The sequence below is a fragment of the Petaurus breviceps genome, unplaced genomic scaffold, assembly GCF_028583685.1.
Source record: "Petaurus breviceps papuanus isolate PSGF00001 unplaced genomic scaffold, PetGlider_PUasm1.0 90903, whole genome shotgun sequence".
NCBI classification, from domain to species: Eukaryota; Metazoa; Chordata; class Mammalia; order Diprotodontia; family Petauridae; genus Petaurus; species Petaurus breviceps.
In genome coordinates, this window is record NW_027187376.1 from 10,422,383 (window position 1) to 10,445,150 (window position 22,768).

Consider the following 22,768-nt stretch of genomic DNA (forward strand, 5'->3'; position numbering starts at 1 on the left):
TAGATAAGATTTCCTTCTGAACTGATACCTCAAAGGTGAAAGGGATACATCAACAGGAAAAGACAATGGTCTTGTGTGTGTGTGTTCCCAACTTTTTAAATTTGTTTTTATTGTTGTGTTCATGCATGCATCAATTTGCATGCATTAAATTGCCAGAGTTTGTATTCCACTGGTATAACCTCTGAAAAGCAAGGATCACCTCCAAGTCATGAAGATGCTTCAGTAGAAATACAATTCATCTAACTAGCTGAAGGAATAAATTCAGAACCATGAGCTAGTAAAACCCAAGTTTCCATTAACTTGGCTATCTGGAAATGGATCATGGTTTGTGTGCTGTTTTTGAGTCATGGAACATTATTGTTGTTGTTCAGTCATATCTGACTATTCATGACTTGTGAACATGTCTGTGGGGTTTTCTTGGCAAAGATACTGGAGTGGTTTGCTATTTCCTTCTCTAGCTGATTTTACAGAAGAGGAAACTGAGACAAAGAAGGTTAAATGACTTGCCCAGGGTCACAAAGCTAGGAGGTGTCCAAGACTGGATTTGAACTCAGATTCTCCTGACTCCAGGCCCAGCACTCTATCCACTATACCACCTAGTTGTCTCATGGAATTTTCTTACTTAATGTTAATGTGATTTAAGGCTGGGATATTTCTGTCAATGGGATTACCTGGTGAGAACTTCCACACTGTATAAGAGGGCCTGCAGGGATGTAGCCAGAGCAGCTGTGGCTGCAATCTCCTCTCGGGCAGCCGGCACTGTTTCCACTTGGGATGTCTGTCTTTTTAACTTTTGAAGGTAACATGGAACTAAGGCTTCTAAGACCATCAGCATCTGAAGGCTTCATCAAAAGAAAAGTAAATCACATTTCACATTTTGTTTTCATATACCTGCCATTTTAAAGCCATGGAAAAATAAAATAAACAAGAATGCTGCAGTCTAAGGAGCCCTAATAATCCTTTCTTAGGATCATAGATCTAGAATTGGAAGAGAATTCAAAGGACATTTAATCCAAACTAATATATTTTACAGATATGGAAATTGAGGCCCAAGGAGGCTCTGACTTGTTCAAGGTCACATAGATAGGAGATTTGGACTCACATCCCTGATTCTAGAACCAATGCTCTTTCCATTGCTTCTTACAATAGATTATATCCTTCTTTAGCTGTGATCCTATGCATTTCCATAAATGAATGTCTTTGGACCAATTCAGCATTATTTTGCCTGTATCGACATTGTCCATAGCCAAAACTGGGTATTCTGATTTCACCCGAGAAATTAATGATTTGTAATGTACCATAAGACCAAGGAAAAACAAAAAATATGAGGTCTAAATCACATTTTTGTTATTTGGGAATAGAAGTTATTCATTTGATAAGGACTGCTATTGAGTACAGAGAGTGATTCTTTATGGCATGTATGAAGGGTGGGTAGAGAAGCAAATAAAATGAAAAAGGAGTTGATGGACTGATGAGAACAAAGGGAGGAAGTGTTACAAACATTGTGATACAGAACAAATTTAATAGGGGTAAAATAGTCAGGAGACTGGTAAGCCATAGAGTTGGAAATGTGTGCCAAAGCAAGCTTAGAAACATGATATTCAAGCGGAAACACTTTACTAAACAAACATACAACTTTTTGGTTTTGGAACAAAAATAATTTCTGATTGAGGCATTCCTTCACCATGTATGGAGAGTATAATTTCTTTGCCTCATTTCTTTGAAGCATATGTAGTAACTCAAATTAGGTTGGCATAGTTCATTCATTCAAATAATTGATTTGCTCTTAGAGATCTTTTAAAATGAAGAGTCAGTATTGCTTTTTTATTAGCATGTCAGTTATTTGTATGTGAATAGATGTTTTTGTGGGCTTGGATGCATTTGAAAATACTTGTTTGTCTTGTATATGTTTAAATTATCCTCCAAATAATCTTATTTATATTAGTAATTTGTACTATATGAAATAACTTTACTAAGTCCCTTTAAATTATTTCAAATTTCAAATTAGCGGCATTCAAATGAATGAGGTATTACTAAAATCTCCGATAATTCACCTAATTGACGTTAGGTTTTTAAAAAATATTTTCTTCAGAATATAGAATTTTCTTCAGTAATACAGAAAATTTCACAACATTAATTTTTTAAAAAATGTGAGTTCCCAAGTTTTCTCTCTCTTTTCCTTACCTCGTTCCTCCCTCAGATAGTAAGCAATTTGATATATGTAAAAACTTATACCAGATATTGATTCAGTGGAGTCTAAATGTGAGGGCTCCACTACCATGCCATCCAAAAGAGTGAGAATTTCTGTTATTCCCAAATATAGCCTTGCCTTCACTCCATTTGTTAAGCACCATGCCTCCTATATCTTTTCTTGTCCCTTCCCACACTTCCTCAGGTGACCTTAGCACCAGGCACAAAATACAGAATGAACAATAACAATGAAATAACAACGAACAGTTGTTACCTGCGGAAGGATTCTGGAGCATAAGCCACCACAGTGACACAGAGCTTGATGGCTTCACTAATAGAGAAAGTCAGATCTTCATTCCCATAGCAAAAATCTGAAGAGGCAAAAGTTGAAGGAACCCAACTCAGTGAATTCTGCTGGTGATAAAGAGTTTGTTTTCTTAACAGAAGATTTATCACAATAGTTGTGTTTGGATGCCACATCCCTTCTAATTTTTTAAAATGTCTTTATATATATATATATATATATATATTTATGGGGACATCAAGATCTTTTTATTTTTTTCTAATAACTCACATTTTTTTTTTATTTTCTCCCTGTTTTTCCCCTACCCACCGCCCCAAAATAGCAGTCCCACAGGATATCCCCTCCTCCAATCTGCTCTCTCCCATATCTTCTCCCATACCCCTTTCGACTTTTCCAGTGGATCTCTATGCCCCAGTGCCTGTATATCTTATTTACCAATTACATGTAAAATAGTATTAATAATAGTATATATGTATATATATATATATATATATATATATATATATATATATGAATATTTGATTTTAAAACTTTGAATTCCAGATTCCCTTCCTCCCTTGTCACCCACCCTTACTGGGAAGATAAGCAGTTCAGTATAGGTTGCACATGTGTGGCTAATGCAAAACAATAACATAGTAGATATATTGTAAAAGACTGACTATATTTCCCTCCCTCCTCTCCCACTTCCCACTTGTTCCATTCTCTACTTTGATCCTGTCCCTTTTCAAAAGTGGATGCTTCCAACTTCCCTCCCCCCCCCCCAGCCTGCCCTCCCTTCCATCATCCCTCCTTTCATCCCCTCCCCACCTACGCTCCTATCCCTTCTAATTCTTAGTCCTTAAGAGAAAACATTCTTTCATTTCTTCACCCTACCAGTCTCATAATTCTTTAGATTAGGTGCTCTTTTATTTTTAGTTATTTCTCCATAGATTAGAAATGGGAGATGACACTGTTGTGCATTCTGCTAAGTCTGAGGTCTCGCAGGATCTACACTTATTATTTCATTAGTGTAGGAAATTCCCTGAACCAATGCAAATTGCCAACTCATCTGTAACTTGTAGTCTTGCAGAGGTACCTACCGCATCGAGAAATTAAGTGATTTTCTTATTGCTACATAAAATATGTGCTGCAGGCAAGTCTTGATTCAGCTTGTCTGACTCCAAGATCAGCAATTTATTTACTATTCCAACCTACCTCTCTAAGTCTGATAAGAAGAAAAGATGATTTGTCTTAATCATGTAAATAATTTCCTTCCTCTGAACCAAAAAAGTTCTTTTATTAAATAATATTTTATTTTCCCTCAATTACATGTAAAGAAAATTTTATAACAATTTTTTTAAAAAAATTTTGAGTTCCAAATTTTCTCTTTCCCTCACCTCCCTCCTCCCTAAGAAGGTAAGCAATTTGATATAGGTTATATATGTGCAATCTTATAAAACATATTTTCATATTAATCTTGCTGTGAAAGAAAAAAACAGACCAAAAGAAAAAAAACCTGAAAAAATAAAGTGAAAAATAGTGTGTTTCAATCTTTAGTCAGGCTCCATCAGTTCTTTCTCTAGATGTGCACAGCATTTTTCATCACAAGTCCTTTGGGATTGTTTTGGATCATAGTATTGCTGAGAATAGCTAAGTCATTTACAATGGATGATCATATAATGTTGTTACTGTGTACAATGTTCTTGAACTAGGAGTTCTTAACCCTTTTTGTGTCATGAATTCCTTTGGTAGTCTGGTAAATCCTATGGACCTCTTCTCAGATTAGTATTTTTTAAAAGCAGAAAATACATTTGATTACACAGGAAACCAATTATGTTGAATAAGGTCATGAAATATTTTAAAAAAACAAGTTCATGAAACTGAAATTAAGAACCCTCCTCTATAGAAGATGGTACAGTACTTTGTGATAATAACAAAGACATATTTTATAGGAATATTCCCTCAAAACAAACATTTGAAGATAGTTCAAAAGACAAAGAAGCAAAGTATTATCCAGTGTGATCTTTGTTTTCTATAGACTACAGTGTTGCCCAGTAATCCATATTACATAGTTTATAGAGCATTTTTCATGGCACAGCTTCATTAACTTTCTAGAGGTGGTACTCCATTGCACTAAAGAGAATACAGGAGATGTGGAATGTCTCCATCCAATTCGTATCATTGGCCTATATGTCTCATATCATCTTAATGCCCAAATCTAAATAAAAAAAATCAGTGCTATGGGAAAAAATGAATTTCAAAGAGATTTGCTTTTTACCTAAAGATTTCAGAGGCTTTTCTGCTTTTACCAGTTCCAAGATGTCCAATATATCAGTGGTTTCTCCCTCCAGAGACTGCAGCAAATCAAATAGGCATTGTGCTGACACACCTTTACTAGGCCCATTATTGGCAGCATCCTGTGTAAATGACAAAGTAAGAAAAAACAACAACATGGATTTCCACTTTAATATTGAAGTATCTGTTTGCACAGTTTAGTCAAGATTCAAATGTCAAATGAAAAAAAAACCCCAAACCGCACATATTTACTTACCTCCTTCTATATGAAATAAAGCAGCAAGATGGTTTGGGAATTATAGCCTTTCCTTTTATTTATTTCTTTTTTAAAAATTCTAGGTCACATTTGAGAAACAGCATGCTATTTTCAATGATTGCTACTAATCATTGCTTGCTGCCTAAAAAGATCATTTCAACACCAATATTTTCTTGATGGTGTTACATGGCCATGGATCATAGAACACCAGAACTTGAACAAATCAAAATTATATGAGACTCAGAGGATACATTATGGTCTAAGTTAATTGAAACATTCTTCACCAACTTTAACTCACAAAAAATATCAATAAAAGGCATTATTTAGGACATATATAACTGAAAAAAAGAAACAGGCGTTTTCAGAGCATGAAAGAAGACATGTAGATAGCCTAAAGTGCTACAATGGAAACCCCCAAATTTAGAGAATTAGAACAAGGCCTCTAGCCTGCTGCATGATCTTGTATGAGCAGATTATTGCAAGACATGGCCAAGAACTGCACAGAATAAGAAGGGGTAGGGAGATAACAATCCACATGAAATTGCAGCTGCAACAAAGTGTCAAAGGACAGTGAATTGATCTCTCATCCTCTCAGATATAGGGTATTATCCCTTATAACAAAGATAAAAAAGAGAAAAAAAGAAAAAGAAGCAGCTTGGCAAAACTAACCAGTACATTAATAAGATCCAACATTGTATGGAGTGTTCCATACACAGACCCTTCCACCTCTGCAAAGAAGGGAGGAGGCTCATCCTTACATCTCTTCTTTGGGAAACAACTTAATCATTATAAACCATCATGATTTCACAGAATTCAGTCCTGATTTTTGTTGTTGTTCTTTCCATTAATATTGCTATAATCAATGTGTATATTTTTTCCTGGTTTTGTTTGCTTTTGTTTGCATCCATCCATGTACACATTCCCATGTTTCTCTGTATTCTTCATATTTGTAATTTCTTCAGTGTAGCCATAGTCCATTGCCATCATATACCACAGTTTCATTATCCATCTTCCAAATGATGGAGATCTACCTTGTTTCCAATTCTTTGCTACTACAAAAAAAGTCTTGCCCTTTCTCTTAAATAAATCAGTTGAACACAAAACTGTGCCTGAATAGTTATTACTGAAAAAAAAAATATATATATATATGGAGACTTCATGGGACTAGGTTACTTTATCTCTCTGGTTCTAGGGAATGGTCTTTGGTTTGAGGAGAGCTTTTGAAAATACAATTTGATCTATTGATTATAATTTTTATAGAAACAAACAATAAACATGGAGGGATTTTATATTTTTTATACCTTTATCAGTTGTCCAACCATAAAGTTGTGATCTGATGGAGAAATTCACATATGAAGGCTGAGTACATGGGACAGACAGGTGATGCAGGGGATAGAGCCCTAGGCCTAGAGTCAGGAAGACTTAAGTTCAAATCTGGACTCAGATACTTACTAGCTGTTTGACTGAGCAAGTTATTTAACCACTGTTTGCCTTACTTTCCTTGTCTGTAAAATGAGGGCAATAATAGCATCTACCTTGCAGGGTTGCAGTAAGGACCAAGTGAGATAATAATTGTAAAGCATTTAGCATAGTGCCTGGTGCATAGTAAGGACTTTATAACTATTAGTTATTTCTATTAATCTTATGCTTTCATCAAAGATTCCTCAATGCATGTGTCGACTTTTCTCATAAGACTTTATAGGGATATGAATAAGTAATTATTGATGTTTTCTTAGTTTTCTCCTTTTTGTTGGATGTGGGAGAGGGCAGAAAATACTGCTTTTCATATTTTCTCTTCTTTAGAATCTTCCTCTCCTTGAGATATCTTTAAAACTGATCCCAGGGGTGGCTAGGTGGCATAGTGAGTAGAGCGCCAGCCCTGCAGTAGGGAGGACCTGGGATCGGTTTTGGCCTCAGACACTTAACACTCACACACAGAATAAAACTGGCCATGTAACCTTGGGCAAGTTACTTAACCCCAATGCTTTAAAAAAAACTTATCCCAGAGTTATTATGTCTCAAGAACATATTTCTTCTATGTATATCTAGTCATATTCAGCTGCTTTCTCAGTCTTCTAAAGTGCCATTCTGAAGTGTCATTGCTTCACATAGTTCAAGTATTGAAGTTGTACAAACCAAACATGGTAGCTCCCCAATACTTTCTGAGGAGATAGATCTTATGAAAAAATCTTAGCAGATCTGTTTTACTTCCGATCTATTAGTTGTCCTGCTTCTGATTTCATCTACAAAAAAGCTCTTGGGATGGCTTAGTTTTGTTGAGTCTCATTCTAAGTTGCCTATAGACTGATTTTTTTCCCTTAATAATTGTTTTATTGTTCTATGAGATGTTGTACATAAATTTTTGTTTCTGTTTAATCGTGGTGTTTTACAAATAAACATACTCTAAAGCCAGTGATACTCTTGAATACTTTTCTCTGCTTGACAAAGAGTTTATGTGTTTGCTGAGAAAGGCAGCTTCTCAACTCTTTCAACATTTTCATTGCAATGATCGTTTCATCAGTTAAGTTTCTTTAGAAATGTGGATAGTCAGAAACATCTTTTCTTTTTGACCAATTCCCTTTTCATAATAATTGACAGTTTGTTTAAGTTGGGTTAGAATCCTTGGCCCTTGAAACATAGTCTTACATTTACAAAATGAAGAACAAAACCATAGAAACTGCTCTTCTGGAACCAAATGGTAGACAAAAGAAGCTAGCCTAGGCTGATCACATGGGATATGTTTGTCTGGATGAAACAGAATGGAATTGCTCTATTCCTGTTGTTCCATAGATCAAAGAAAGGGAGAGACTTTACTCACAGGAAATTCTAGGAGAGGTGCCACACTAGCAAACAACTGTAGCACAAATGGCTTTCGATGAAGAATATAGAATTGATGGCAGGCAAATTCAATGGCTTGACGCAGCTGTGGGTTGCTTTCATAATCAGCATACACCTGAGTAAAGTAAAAGGGCAAAAATAATTGTTTGTAATAAATTACAGTCTGTAGTGTAAAGAACACTGGATTTGGTATCAGAAAAACCAAGGCTATGGTCCCAGTTACTAGGAGTGGGATTTTAGGTATGTACCTTACCCTTTCTGAGTCTTACGAGGCAGTTAGTGGCCAAGCAGACAGAATCCTGGACCTGGAGTCAGAAAGATCTGAGCTCAAATCTGCCCCGAAACACCTGCTAGCTGTGTGACCCTCGGCAAATCACTTAACCTCTGTTCACCTGAGTTTCCTTAACTGTAAAATGGGGGATAATTATAGCCCCTACCTTGCAGGATTGTTGTGAGAATTAAATGTGATGTTTGTCAAAAGTACTTAGCACCATGCCTTCTACATGTTGTTGTTGCCCAGTCTTTTTTCAGTTATGTCTTACTGTTTGTGACCCCATTTGGAGTTTTCTTGGCAAAGATACTGGAATGTTTGCCATTTTGTTCTCCAGCTCATTTTACAAATGAGGAAACTGAGGCAAACAGGATCAAGTATCTTGCCCAGGGTCACACAGCTAGTGTCTGAGGCCAGATTTGAACTCAGGTTTTCTTGGCTCCAGGTCTGGCACTCTATACGTACTTAGTGGGGGCTAGATATGTGCCTATAACCCCCTTTCCCTTATTTATAAAACAGGAATAATAAATACTTAGACTATCTACATACTTCAAGTCTAGCACTCATCCTACCATACCACCTAGTTGCCTAGAATTATAATAACAATGTATTATTAAAAATGGGAAACAAAGATATAGAGTATAATTTGTTCTATAAAGAGAAAAAGGGAAAACACACCTAAGGCTGGGAGATATCCAATGACATGAGACCAAGGAAACCTTCCTTCATCTCGCAGCTACTAGTGTCCTCCCATTCAAACTACCATGAATTTAACTACTTTGTATTTATTTCTGCTTTTTCTTTTATTCTGTTCTATTTCTCTAGGTTCTTATGTTCCCCCACTTCTCTGTTTTAATGTAAGCACCTTGTAAGTAGGTTTTGTTTCATTCTGTGTATTTTGCGAGGTCCTAAATGGTGCCTGGCACATAGTAAACAGTAATAAATGCTTATTGGTTGAGTGATCATCAGGAGAACTTTGTAAGGTACCTTATGATGCAGCAAGAGAAAAAAAGTTAAGCAACTGAAAGCTTTGAACAGAATTCTTGCTTAAACATCAGAGAAAGATATTTTCCTCTACTGAAACTGAAAAGGGAAAAATGAGAAGATTCAGACTCACCTGCAGCATAGTAGGGAGAATCCACTGGTATCCACTGAGAGAGAAAAGATGGTTGAAGTGCACAGCTGTGTTGATGACAGTGGCTGCATATTGCCTGAGCAAGGCACTGTCTTCTGGATGTAAGATCAGGGCTCCATTAAACACATTGAGAAAAAGCATGATTTCATCTCCCCAGGGAAATTCACTAGGCATTCCCAGGAACATCTCCTCCAGAAGTTTAATCCACAGACTCTTTTGAAGAGTATCAAGACCAAATAGCTCCTTCCCAGCTGTTGAGGGCAATAGAGACAGAATCATGTGCTATCACAGCCAGTTTGAGAAAGCGATAACAATTGACCTTGGGGGGGGGGGGGTTGGTTCTTTAGAGGCAGTATGGCATAGTGGATAGACATCCACTGCTTGTACATGGTTGGGCAAATCTCTTAGCCTCTCAGGGCCTCAAGGGACTCTTTAAGACTACAGATTGCAGAACATTTGCCAGTCTCTTAGTACGGAGAGCTTTCTTACCATTGGTTTGTAACATCAATGAAATCACAGGTTTGGACCAAAAAAAATTATGTTTAGACTCGCAAACTATTTTCCTCACATCATGTATATGAAGTAGATAGAGCAAATAATATTGTCTCCATTTTACAGATGAGGAAACTTAGGTGCAGAGAGAAATGAATTGATTTTCTGTAGACACTTATGATACCTAGTTAGTGGTAGAGCCAAGATTCAAATTTGTATCACCTGAATCCAAGGCTAGGGATTCTTCTACCTCTGTTTTTGTTCAGTTGTTTCAGTCATATCTGACTCCTCGTGACCCCATTTGGGGTTTCCTTGGCAAAGATCCTAGAGTGGTTTGCCATTTCCTTCTCTAGCTCATTTTTCAGATGAGGAAACTGAGGTAAACAAGGTTAAGTGCCTTACCCAGGGTCACACAGCTAATAAGTGCCTGAGGCTAGATTTGAACCCAGGTAGATAACTTCCTGACTCCAGGCTTGGCACTCTACTCACTGCACCACCTAGCTATCCTTCTGCTATACCACACAGCTCTTCTCTACAGGATAACCTCATGCCCCTTGCATTACTGATATCAAGTGTTGGAAGCAGAAAAAAAGAGGACACAATGACTTCCCCTGTACCTTGAGGATCACTGAAGAGTGAGAACTCAGCATCGATAGCACTTCGAGGGAAGGAAGGAAGGCGCAGAAGATCCTCCTGGAGCATTGAAACATGTGATTGCTTGTGGGCTATGGGGATTTTCTGGGTGAGGGATATGAGAAACAACACCCGTCCTACTTCTTCAAGCTTCCGGGTAAACACCTATTCAAACAAATAAGAAAAGGCAAAGGACCAGAGTTAAAAGCCCTGAAATGTCAAAGCCCAAAGTAGAAAGGATAAAAAAAAAAGATCTTGGAGAAAACAAGGGGGAAAACATTTTTTTGTTACTGTACAGAGAAGTTAAAGAATATCTGTGTCGACATCTTTCTTCTATTCTAGCATAGAAGAGGTTTTTTATATATTTCAAACTCCTATGAAGTACAACACCACATGTTAAAAGTATAGAGTTCCAGCTATCCTTTGTGAGTACGACTACTTTTTATTTGCTTATTTATTTTTAGCTAGTATTTGTATACCCAGTGCTTAGCACATGGCCTGGCCATGTATATATATATGTAGTATATACCGTGTTTCCCCGATAATAAGACACTGTCTTATTATATTTTTTGGACAGAAAAACAGCAGAGGGCTTATTTTCAGGGGAGTGCTTATTTTAATGAACATTGACAGCAATTTTAATAAACAGGTAAATGTGAACAAAAAAATGTACCTTTATTCAATAAGCAAATCACTGGGGAAGAACAGGATGACGCGCTCACTGCTGCAGCTCTGATTGGATGCAGCTCAGCATCCATTCATTTCACCCAAGGGGGGGGGAACGGTGCATACAGAGGGTACCATAATGTAGCGTGTAGCGCAGGGGATCACCTTCACTACAGTAGCAATCTCAATAGGGCTTATTTTCGGGGGAGGGCTTATTTTAGAGGAATCTTACACAGTAAGGGAAGGGCTTATTTTCGGGATAGGTCTTATTATCGGGGAAACACGGTACTTAATGAATGATTTCTTTGTTTCTCTCTCTCGTATATATCTCTCTGTCTATCTGTCTTTATCATCTGAAATAGAACATTTTAAAAATCTATTCTTTTCTTCTGTTTTGTGAAATAAGGAATTCCATGTGGGAATTGGTTAGTAGATCCAACATTTGCCCTTTTTTTCTCATTCTTTCTGCTGTTGTCTATTAAACAATGCCTTACCATTCTTTTCTTACATAAATGAAGCTAAGGGGTCAATGTAACAATCCATAATCAATAAACAAACCATATAACCAATTAAAGCCTTTGGTGGCCTTTAGAGACGTGTAATTCTCACTCTGAATTTATGTGGCATAGACTAGGATTCTCTTTGCCTTAAAAAAATTGCTTGTGAAGCAGCTGGATGAGGGAAAATATCTTTGTACATTTTGGATAGCAAGTAACTGGAAACAAAATTTAAGCCCACTGATTGAGGAATGGCTAAACAAACTGTTGTCCCATTAAAAAATTTCCTTCCAAACTGAGGAATGATTAAGAGGCAAAAAAATCGCCTATTTTTCTTTGAGATTTCAGTACTTTTATGATACAGGTTGTGTGTACAGTTGTCTCTGAGAGAATAAAAATGAATTTCAAATCTCTTTCTCCTCTGTAGCTCCCCTTCTTTTGATTAATGGAGTCTCCAAACTCAGCATCAGCAAGGAAAAGAATGCAGAAGCCCTTTCATCTCCCCTTCTCAATCCATCATAATTCAGAACCTGGGCCACACATTTGACTTGATTTTCTGACATTTATTGTGTAGGAACAAATAGAAAAAATGAGAATCTAGTTGACTTATATGAAGAATGAGGGCTCTTTTATAAAGCAAAGGTTTTTTTTAAGCATGCCATCAAAAATGGTAGAATTTTGACACAGTGTCATTTTAGCTTACTTAAATTTTTTTATTAATATTTTTTCTAACATTGGTGCACCAGCAATTTGGTGCACACCCCAAAGTTAGTGTGCAGTTTTAAACTATTAAAGCTTTAGCTGGGATTAAACTTTAGGTCCCCTAATTCCAAGTCCATTGCTCCTTCTCCATCTCACCACCCTGCCTCTTTTTCTTTTTCACCTAGGTTGATCCAATGCATTGGACTGACTTTTCTTGTTCAATGTATTCTGGCTTTAAGGAAAAATAAGCTATGACAATTCACATTTAGAAAACAGATAAATTGGGGGTAAGGTGGGATTATTAAAACTAAGGTATTAAAGTTTCAAATTGCACTAAGTCTCTCGGAAAACCCTGTTTATCACCTTTCCCCCTATAACTAACTTCTATAATAAAGTATACAAAAAGAGGAGGAAAAAAATATAGTTCTCAACAAAATGAGCACATGAAACAAATGTGGCAATTTGTAAAAGTTAGGTTTTTTAAAAAGTTTGTTTTTTTCCATGATAATATCTTATCTTGAGTGCTTAGTCTTCTGGCTTTTTTCTTTTCTTTTCTTTTCCTTTCTTTTTTTTTGGTAAAAAGTTAATTAAAGCAATTGTTTCATTGTGAAAACTTACGGATCTTGTAATTTTCCTCCTGGAAACAGGGACTAGAATGATAGTTTTAGGAAGCTTTTTTTTTGCCAGAATTACTTGCAGATTAAGAGTCTTGGAAAGTTTCCATATCATTCAAGAACATGTATAAGATACAAACCTATACTTATATATACACATATGTTTCTGAATGATCTTTTATTTTTTTTAAATAGGAGACTGTGTAAATTGATGGTGGCAATAATTATAATTAGAACAGAGACTGACCTAATACCATGCAAGTCTCATTGAAATCCCCCTTAAAGCTGGCCTGTATTTGATGCACTGACTTGGATTCAGCTAACTTGTTCTTTATATGCACAGAATGACCAAAGTAATAAAAAGTTTAAAAATTTTTGACCACAGCTCTTATTAATGTTAAATCAATATGACAGCTGGGAGATTTAATGTGAGTTTTAAATTTCAATGATGTACTCCAGGTGTCAAAACATTTAAGCACTGATGCTTAAATATCTGATTTTAATCATTTTATTAAAAATTACTTTTGGTTCACTATTAGAATTATATAATAGTTATATTACCAAAGCATTAAATTTGCGTCTAACTCAAGTTGATTTGGGATCAATTATGTTTACTGTGTTCCTCTCCACACATGGATTCCAAGAGCTGAAAAAGGACCTAATATTATAAATGAAGAAACTGAGGCCCAGGAAAAAGAAGTGGTTTTCCTCAAAGTCATGGAGTATCAGTGGCAAGAATGGGCTTAAAATTAAGGTCTTCAGATTCCAAGTCCATTGCTCCTTTTCCATCTCACCATCATGTCTTTTTTTTCTTTTTCTCTTTCATTTTTGTTGATCCACTGTAGATCAAAGGGGTATTAAAAAAATAACACTGAAAGCTAGCCTCATTGGCCTGCTTCTGGTGCTTTTAAATTAAGTTAACAAGAAACACCTCATATCACATACCAAGATAAGCTTCAACTATATACCTGACTTAGATTTAAAAGGTCAAATCATAAACAAATTAGAGAAATATAGAAAGAAGTTCTATTTTGAATCTATGGCCAAGAAGAGAGTTCATGACCAAACAGAAATTTAAAAAGTTAATACAAGATAAAATGGATAATTTTAATTACACAAAATTGAAAAGTTTTTATACAAAGAAAACTAATGCAGCTAAGTAAGGTTAGAAGGGAAACAATTAAATGGGAAAACAATTTGCAACACATTTCTCTGATAAAGATCTTTCCAAGATATATAAGCAACTGATTCAAATTTACAAGAATTAGGGGTCATTTCCCAACTGCTAAATGGTGGAAGGATATGACCAGGCAGTTTTCAAAGGAAGAAATACAAACATATCACTCATTTTTTCAGATGTGTCTGACTCTTTGTGACCCCATTTGAGGTTTTCTTGGCAAAAATACTGGAGTGGTTTGCCATTTCCTTCTCCAGCTCATTTCACAGATGAGAAAACTGAGGCAGAGTTAAGTGACTTGTCCAAGGTCACATAGCTATTAAGTATTTCAGGCCAGATCTGAACTTAGGAATATGACTCTCCCTGACTCTAGGCCCAGTCATATGAAAAAAAATAATCTAAAACAGTAGTAGAGAAAGTAAAATTAAAATAACTCTGAGTTTCTACTTCATAGCCATCATATATGTATGTATGTATACACACATATATGTATGTGTCACACATATATACACAAGTATATGTGCATGTATGTGTATATAAATACATAGATATTTTAAAAATTCTTTATATATAACTTCCTATAAAGAATCAAAATAGGTGAAATTTTTATACTTAGAATACAGAAGAACATTGTAAGTGTTAAGGAGACCTGTTTTTGAATGAGCTCTTGGCCTTTTTCCGGATGCATGTGTACAAGGTTCAGCTGAGGCGATACGGACCTCCGGAAAGGATAAATGTCACGCACATAGGTCTGTAGTGGGAGCATATAAAGAAAGAAAACATAAAAAGTTTCAAAAGGTTATTTTTTCTATATTAAAGAGAAAGGAAAAGTGAAGGTCAGGTAAATAAAAAGCACATTTCTTTGTCTTCCTGTTTCTTAGATTCTTCCTGTTCCAAATGAGTCAGAACAGCTTGGGTACTGTCTTGGAGTAAGCTGGATCAGCTTTTCCTGGTCACTAGGGGAATATGTTAGACACAGAAATACCCAAGAGGTAGGTAATTCACTAAGTGATCATCTCCAAAAGAAGAGATTTACTTTGTGTATGTGTTAGTCATCTTCCTGTGACTTTTTCCCAGCCCACTGGTTGGAAGCATTTAAGTTTAATGCTTAGGAAAGTGAAATCAGAATTTCACAGGAGATAAACTTACACAAGTTAATATTTAGTTCATTTCTTTTATCACTTAGATGAAGGTGAGTTACAAGAATGAGATATGAGAAACTTTAAACATGGTTCAAAATGAGTTTTATAACAGCCATCCATACCTTGTTATAGTGGATAAGGTTCCATCGTTTATCCATGAGAAAGTAATGTGTTGATTGGGTTTCTGGTATGTTAAAAAACTCTAGACACTCCTAGAAAAAAATATTTTTAGTCACTCATCTACTAATCCGTATGCTGAGGAAAACTATGTATGATAATGTTATTTATGCTATATACTTGAGCAATGAGCTATTTCACATAGATTAATTTTCCAGAAAATTGAGTCTTATCTCTTTAAGTTACAAATATTAAAAAAAATTATTTCTATGGAAAGCTTAGTATAGAGACAGGCACTTAATGATTGACTTGAAATCTTTCTAAAACATATGCTCCATTTTCCATCTCTATACCTTTGTACCACCTGTCCCCCTAGGCCAGGAATGTACACCCCCTCACTTCAGCCTCTTAGAATCCCTGGCATCCTTTAAAATAGCTCAAATGATGGTTTTTGTAGGATGCCTTTCCCAGTCCCTCTAACTGCTAGACACTTCCTGTATAAAGTTAACTTCAGTCTACTGTGTATGTATCTTGCCCATGTACCTGGTTATTGGCATGTTGTTTTCCCCAGGGGAGGAACTATCTTTGCCTTTTATTTGTATCCTCAGCTTAGCATTACTTGGCACTTAGTAAGTGATTAATAAATGTTTGTTAATTGACTAATTAAACATAGAATACTAAATATAATGAGGTTATGAGAATATGATTAGAGCATGAAAGTGAATGGTAATGGGATTTAATACAGAGGCTAAAGAAGTGCCAAGCTCTCTCTACACTGTTGTGTGCTCATTGCTTTCCTGTTTGTTTTTTATAGCCTCCTTCTATTGAATGCTATCACATTTTAGGACTTAAATGTTTCCTTGCTATTTCTAAGCCAGTGTTGTGCTTTGCATACAGTTGTTTGGGAGAAGGACTAAAGTTGGTTTCATAATTCTTGATTGAAGTAAAATACATAAGCTTTATTTTCCCATCCCTTGCCATTTTTGACTCTTGGTTTATATTCCAGTTGAGGTTGCTTGCAAGCTGACATCTAGATAAAAAAGGGTTATTATACATAGGGTTTAATCTTGGTTGAATTCAATTCAATTGGACAAAGGTCTAATAGGTGGCCAGTTCACTATACTAGGATACAAAGACACAACAAAACAATTATTGCTCTCAAGGATTTACACTCCTCTAGTGGGTATGAGATGTAACCAGAATAGAACATACAGACCAAATTGAACTAGAAAGAGTCCTAAAGACCAAGGTGATAAGATAAGGCTTCAAGGACAAAGGGACGCCTAAGCTGAGCCTAAAAAGAAGATAAGTATTCTAAGAGATGGATATAAGATGATAGCACATATTCTAGGCTAAAGGGAAGTAATAAGAAACATAACTAGAAAGGTACACTGAATGTTTTTGAGAGAGGGAGTGACATTGTCAGACCTGTGACTTAGAAAGATTATTCTGGCAGTCATGCAGAGGATGGATTGAAGAAGGAAGAGGACTGATGTAGGAAGGCCAATTAGACTTTTAAAAAAATCAGAGTATAAATTATACAATAATTTCAGAAAAGATGTAAAATGTCCTTCTCTTCACCCAGTAATTTTTCCTTCCTTCCTTCCTTCCTTCCTTCCTTCCTTCCTTCCTTCCTTCCTTCCTTCCTTCCTTCCTTCCTTCCTTCCTTCCTTCCTTCCTTCCTTCCTTCCTTCTCTTTTTTCTTTCTTCCTTTCTTCCTCTTTCCTTCTCTCTTCTATCTCTTTCTGTCTCTGTCTCTTTCCTCTCATACTATGGGCTCCAACGAGTCTTTTATATTTAATGCATTTTTCCCCCTGTGAGGTGAAATATAGGCTATCTCACATCCAATGTGCTTCCTTGAGGACTTATATGAAGGCTGAAGACCTATTTTACTCATATTTTGGGAAACCAAGATATAAACTATGCCATTAGAATATTATAAGAGATTTTCCTAAGTAACTCCAGGTGGGGGCAATGAATCAAAGAGAGAAAAGTGACTCTTTTGAGGCCCCAGATCTGAATCCAGCCTGTGAGCCCAGAGTTACTATTTTGTTGGCGAGTCTGTATTAACTATCTATGACTATATCTATCTCTATAGTAATTAATTATCTGTGGGATACAAACTCCTTCAGGACAGTACCTTTTATATTTCTGTTGTATTTCCTGTATATAGTAGAGGACCTCATATATAGTGGTCACTTAAAAATGTTTGTTGAATTCAAGAAAATGATCTGATGGCCTTAGCATAACCAAAATGGTGATGTGTTCATATTTTGGTTTCTGGATCCATTGTTGCCAAGCTGTTTTTGTATCTAAGAGTGCATACAAGTTCCAACATTCTAATTTAAAGTTAAATATCAGCAAAAAGTCATATGCAAGGAAGAACAACGATCATAGAACATTAAAATGTTTTCTTCCTAAAGTAAATGAATTTAGAGGTTTGTGTGAAGTAGCAAGGACACTATGGAATTCTAAACTAGATTTTCACTGAGATGAGTAACCCACATCAAGAGGAAATTAAACATTTGTCAATAAGTCATTTCTACCTTCAAAAGAGCTTCAAATTGTGTATCTTCATGAACAGGTAACTGGGTTGGGATATCACATTCGTTCTGCCCATGTACGACCAAAGTCTTGGTACCTAGGGAGAAGAAAGTTTTTATATGTTGTCATTTCCATGACAGAAATGGGATATTTCTTCCATATATGTGCATAAGATCAACAAAAGAACTGTAGTCATTAATAGCAATCAGTTCTTAAGAAAGGCTATTTTAATTGTTGCTACTTCTATTTCACTTTAAAGTCATTACTTGAGACAAACAACCTATCCTTTAACACATATGGAACACTGAGTACAAATAAATAAAAAAAAAAAAACCAACACGGATATAAGCTCTTCTCACAACCAAGGACTTGAAACATAGTTCAAACTTGGTTTTCTCTCTCTTGCTTGGTTCATGAACTTATGCCCATGCACTTCCCCTTTCTAACTGTTGATCTGTTTAATTTTTTAATAATTAAACTTGATATAATTTTGATCGGTTAAAAAGTAGTGTCAATAACTACAGATTACTTTGAAATAATACTAAATGATCCTTTTCACTGACAATTAATAGCCAGAGTATTAGAAATGATGTTTTATTTTTCTGATTTATACAGGATCTCATAATCTCTGTGTCAGTGTGAAAGACATTGTAGAATACTTCAGAAAAGTTAAGTTATCCAAAATGTTTTAAAAGTCTAGAGTTTAGGCCATTCTCCTTACTCTTTTCTAACTTTAGGTTTCTTTCTTCATGATTATTAATCTTTTCCTTTTTCATTGAGTAGTGTGCAGGTTATAAATCTGTGGAACCCCTGCCTTGAGCATAATACTTTATTCCACTGCCAAAATTCCAATCAGAAAGCCTTTCAAATTCAGCAGGCTGCCCTGTGATAGACTTTTTAAATGTTCAAATTTGCCAGGTCCTCAAGGATTGATTCACATGGATCTTAGTTCTCATGTCTCCTTTTAATCTGGCAATTGCTGATTTTTTTTAAAGGCACTATTGCCATTCCCTAGACTGTATTAAACAAGAATTCTTTAAGGCACTGGATTCCAGGGAGGGTATGACTTGGATTGTTTTTGCATGGAAGGGGCTCTCTATGGTTTCCAATCTCAGGGCTGATGAACCTTCTCTTTAAACAGAATAGATGTAATCTTAAAAAAAAAGAAAAACATATATATATATTTATAGTATGTAACATAATATTTATTTGCAGTTGTCTCCCCCATTAGATTGTAAGCTCCTTGAGGGCAGTCACTGTCTTTTGCCTCTTTTTATATTCCCAGTGCTTAGCACGGTTCCTGCACATAGTTGGTATTTAATAAATATTGATTGATTACTTGAGAGTGACAGGCTTACCTGGCATGGAGGCTGTGACCAGCAGCTTTACTTCACACTGCTCCTTCTTCATTGTCTGTTTGAGGTCTTTGAAAAACAGACCTTCCACATACCCTACCACCTCCCAAAGGAAAGTCAGAGTGGCTGAAATGGCATCCATTCCCCATTCACAGGGTGTGCGCACAAAATACATAATTAATCCTACCTGGAAGGCATAGAATGCAAAGAGTTTACAGAGTCATGATGGACCTTCTGCAACACATCAAATGATTGTAGTCCTCCAACCCACACAAATTGTAGTCTTCTACAAATGACTGTAATTGTGGTAAAAAAAAAAAATCCACAAGTCTGTGGCCATCCAGGCCATGAGTCTTAGATTTTCCTACCCTTTCTATTATTATGATCTCACCGGTAAAAACAATACTGGGAAAACTAAAATTTTGTGGTTGAAAGTATACGCCCATGGACACTAGATCTGGTTAGCTGACCGCCTTTAGATTATATTAATATTTCTTCAGTCCTTCAAATACAACTATCTTCTTACATCCTGCAAACTCTTTGTTCTATGATTTCTTCATTAGTGGATTTCATACTGGTACTCTAGTGAGCTGGTAAATGGGAAACTGATTTTACAACTCATTAATCCTTTTCTATACAGCATTGACAGAGGAAATCACTCAGACAAGAGTAGGATTTCCTATTTCCGTGTCACATCAAGGTTTTTTAAGATACTGCTGATATATATTTTGCATCATTTGCCTAGAAACGATCAGTGCAGTAGGTGTTCAATAAATCCTCACTGAATTGACTTGCATTTCAGATTGCATCCATCTGCCTGTGCTTGGAGCAGTTCTGACTGGTGGAGTCCAAGGATGTCTCCTTTCATTCCTTCTTTCTCCCAACTACTCCTTTCCCTCCCACAAGATCTGGAAGAAATGTCTTGGTGTTGTTTATTATTTCTTTTCTCCATCCTTGCCACGTGTGCAGGGTAACATTTCTAAGTTGCTCTGATATAGTGAAAAAACCTTGGATTTAGAATCGAAAGACATGGGTTTAACTCCCAGTGCTCCCACTTGATAGCTTTGCAATACCAGATAAGTAATTTAATTTCTTATTGCCTTTATTTCTTCATTTGCAAAATGGGAACAATAATGCTTGTACTAGATACACCACAGGTTGTTGTGAGGAACAAATGAGATTAGATATATAAAGTGCTCCATAGATGTCATACAATACCAAGAAATCTAGAGCAAGGGGTCTGTGAAATTGGAAGGGAAAAATATTTTGACCCCTATATTTCAATATAATTGTTTTCCTTTGTAATCCTATGTATTTTATTCTATGCATTTAAAAAACACTATTCTGAGGAGTCCAAAGGCTTCCTTCACTAGTCTGTAAAAGAGGTCCATGACACAAAAGGTTTAAGAACTCCTGGCCTAGAGGAAGGTCCCCAGTACATTGAGAGGACTCATTATGACAAGAGCCATAGAATCATATTGAAGAGATCATGAGATCTTAGCGTTGTAGCTTTTAAACTGGAAAAGATCTCAGAGGCCATCTAGTCCAACCACTTAATTTTACAAATGAGGAAAGTGAGGCCCAAGGGAGGTTAAATGACTTGACCAAGGCCACATAAGTAGTAAGAAGTACAGGCAGATTTTGAACCCAACTCCTGTAACTCCAGAGTCAATACTTTTTATTGTGCCATGTTGCCTCCAAAGAATAAAACCAAATGGATAGATTGAAACTTGCACTTCTGGAAGGAGTGGGAGTGCTCACACCTGTGAATACCCAGATCTATCAAAGTATTGAAGAAGTACACAAATCTCAACTGTTTTTGTTGTTTGCCTTTGATTTTCAGTCACCAGAGGGGAGAGTCATATTGGTATTATACTTCTACTCTCCCTCAATCTGGCTAAAAATGATGGGGAAAAAGGATATGGGTACAGTTTCCTTTATTCCTCAAAGCACACCAGCCTTACCAATTGTCTCCCCTCCCACCAATTACCTCTATTTCTTTCTATAGGTTTCATAGATTCATAAGCTGTTAGAAGGAACCTTACAGGTCATCCAGTCCAATGCCTTCATGTCATAGGAATGAAGAAGCCAATTTGCCAGAGTGCATACAGTTACTAAAAATCAGAGTTCTTGTTGTTTTCAGCAGTGAGAACATAGTAGCTAGACAATGGAGGTGTGCCAGTGATGATGGAGGAAAGGGTTCTATAAAAATATCATTTATTTGACATAACCATCAAAATATCTCAAGTCAGTGGTGCTTAGAAGTTTTCAAAGTTTTTTTTCACAATAGGTCATGTAAATATTATCACCACTATAATTATGAGGCATCTGTGGTATTGAAGTGACTTGCCCAAGGTCACGCGTGCACCACTGATTTAGTGTCTAACTGTCTCTTTATTAGTTACCTTTTCAGTTAAATAAATTATAAAAAGTTATCTTCAATTACTTTAGGTATTATTTTCATGTCATGAATTACAAAGTTGATTTGAGGGCCCAATTCCTGCTGCTTGCCCCAAGTATCTATTATAAGGATGACTCTGTATCCACTAACTATATTTCCTTTCCTCTTTGTTTATGTATTTTTCATAAGTGTAATGCATCTTAACTGCTAAGTATACTCCTATCGCTATAAAATGCTGATAATCCTTCTACCATTTTTTCCCTTTCAATGGTTACCAGTAATCATTAGATTTCTTATGACATGTTCCTTACATTTACTAATAAGAAAATTGAGTAGCAATGTGACCGACATTATGAATTTCCATGATAATTTATATTTTGAAAATCAATCCATGATTTTTTTCCCAAACAGAAAAAAATATCATAGAAGTCAAAGTAAGCAAGTGTATTGATGCTAAATACTGAAAGAACATACATCTTTACTGGACCCAAATGCTGCTGCTTCATAGTGGGAAATGGGCATCCGCATACTACTTCACTGATGAAACTCACCAGGTAGTTAAACAGGATGTGTGATGTCTGAGCCGGAAAGTCTCCAATATTCAAGAGAAGTTTTCTCAACATATACATTAACTCATCCTGAAAGACAGAAAGTTATTCTGACACTACTAAGTTTTAAGAAATTTAATTCTACAAAGAATTCAGGGGGAATTTTTCCTTACTTTTTTCCCACATTACAATTTTACTTTCATCTAATGAATCTTCAAAATTATAATAACTCATTTGTATAGTAGGCCCTCATGAACATCTTTTGATATTGGTAGGGGAATATAACTCTCATTTTATAGGTGAGTAAACTGAGGTTCTGAGAAATTAAGGATTTGTCCAAGATTATATAGCTAGTGAGTGTCAGAAGTGAGCCTCCTGAATCCAATGCTATATAGTACTACCTCTCATAGTGAGGTACTTGATAATCATGAAATAATATTCAAGCCTTCTACAGTATTGACCGTTTTCTAGGAGCTAATTTTTCAGAGCACCCAACCACCAGAAGCAGGTAGACTATTTCATTTTAATACATAAAAATTAACTGAGGCTATATATGCCACAGAAAAATCAAATTAGAAGAATACAATGTCGTCTGGTTAATTTACCGTCATA

General features: G+C 35.9%; 1 protein-coding gene across 1 annotated transcript in view; it reads right to left on the minus strand.

The window, feature by feature from the left end:
- UNC80 (unc-80 homolog, NALCN channel complex subunit) overlaps positions 1–22,768 on the minus strand; it is a 219,338-nt gene that overhangs the window by 48,799 nt on the left and 147,771 nt on the right. The window contains exons 34-44 of the mRNA XM_069075228.1: positions 22,160–22,246; positions 19,211–19,394; positions 17,855–17,949; positions 15,314–15,403; positions 14,699–14,800; positions 10,378–10,558; positions 9,251–9,519; positions 7,843–7,977; positions 4,752–4,890; positions 2,465–2,561; positions 672–842 (exon numbers count right to left, since the gene is read on the minus strand). Of these exons, the coding sequence (XP_068931329.1) occupies positions 672–842; positions 2,465–2,561; positions 4,752–4,890; positions 7,843–7,977; positions 9,251–9,519; positions 10,378–10,558; positions 14,699–14,800; positions 15,314–15,403; positions 17,855–17,949; positions 19,211–19,394; positions 22,160–22,246 (1,550 nt within the window). The remainder of the gene's footprint in view (positions 1–671; positions 843–2,464; positions 2,562–4,751; positions 4,891–7,842; positions 7,978–9,250; positions 9,520–10,377; positions 10,559–14,698; positions 14,801–15,313; positions 15,404–17,854; positions 17,950–19,210; positions 19,395–22,159; positions 22,247–22,768) is intronic.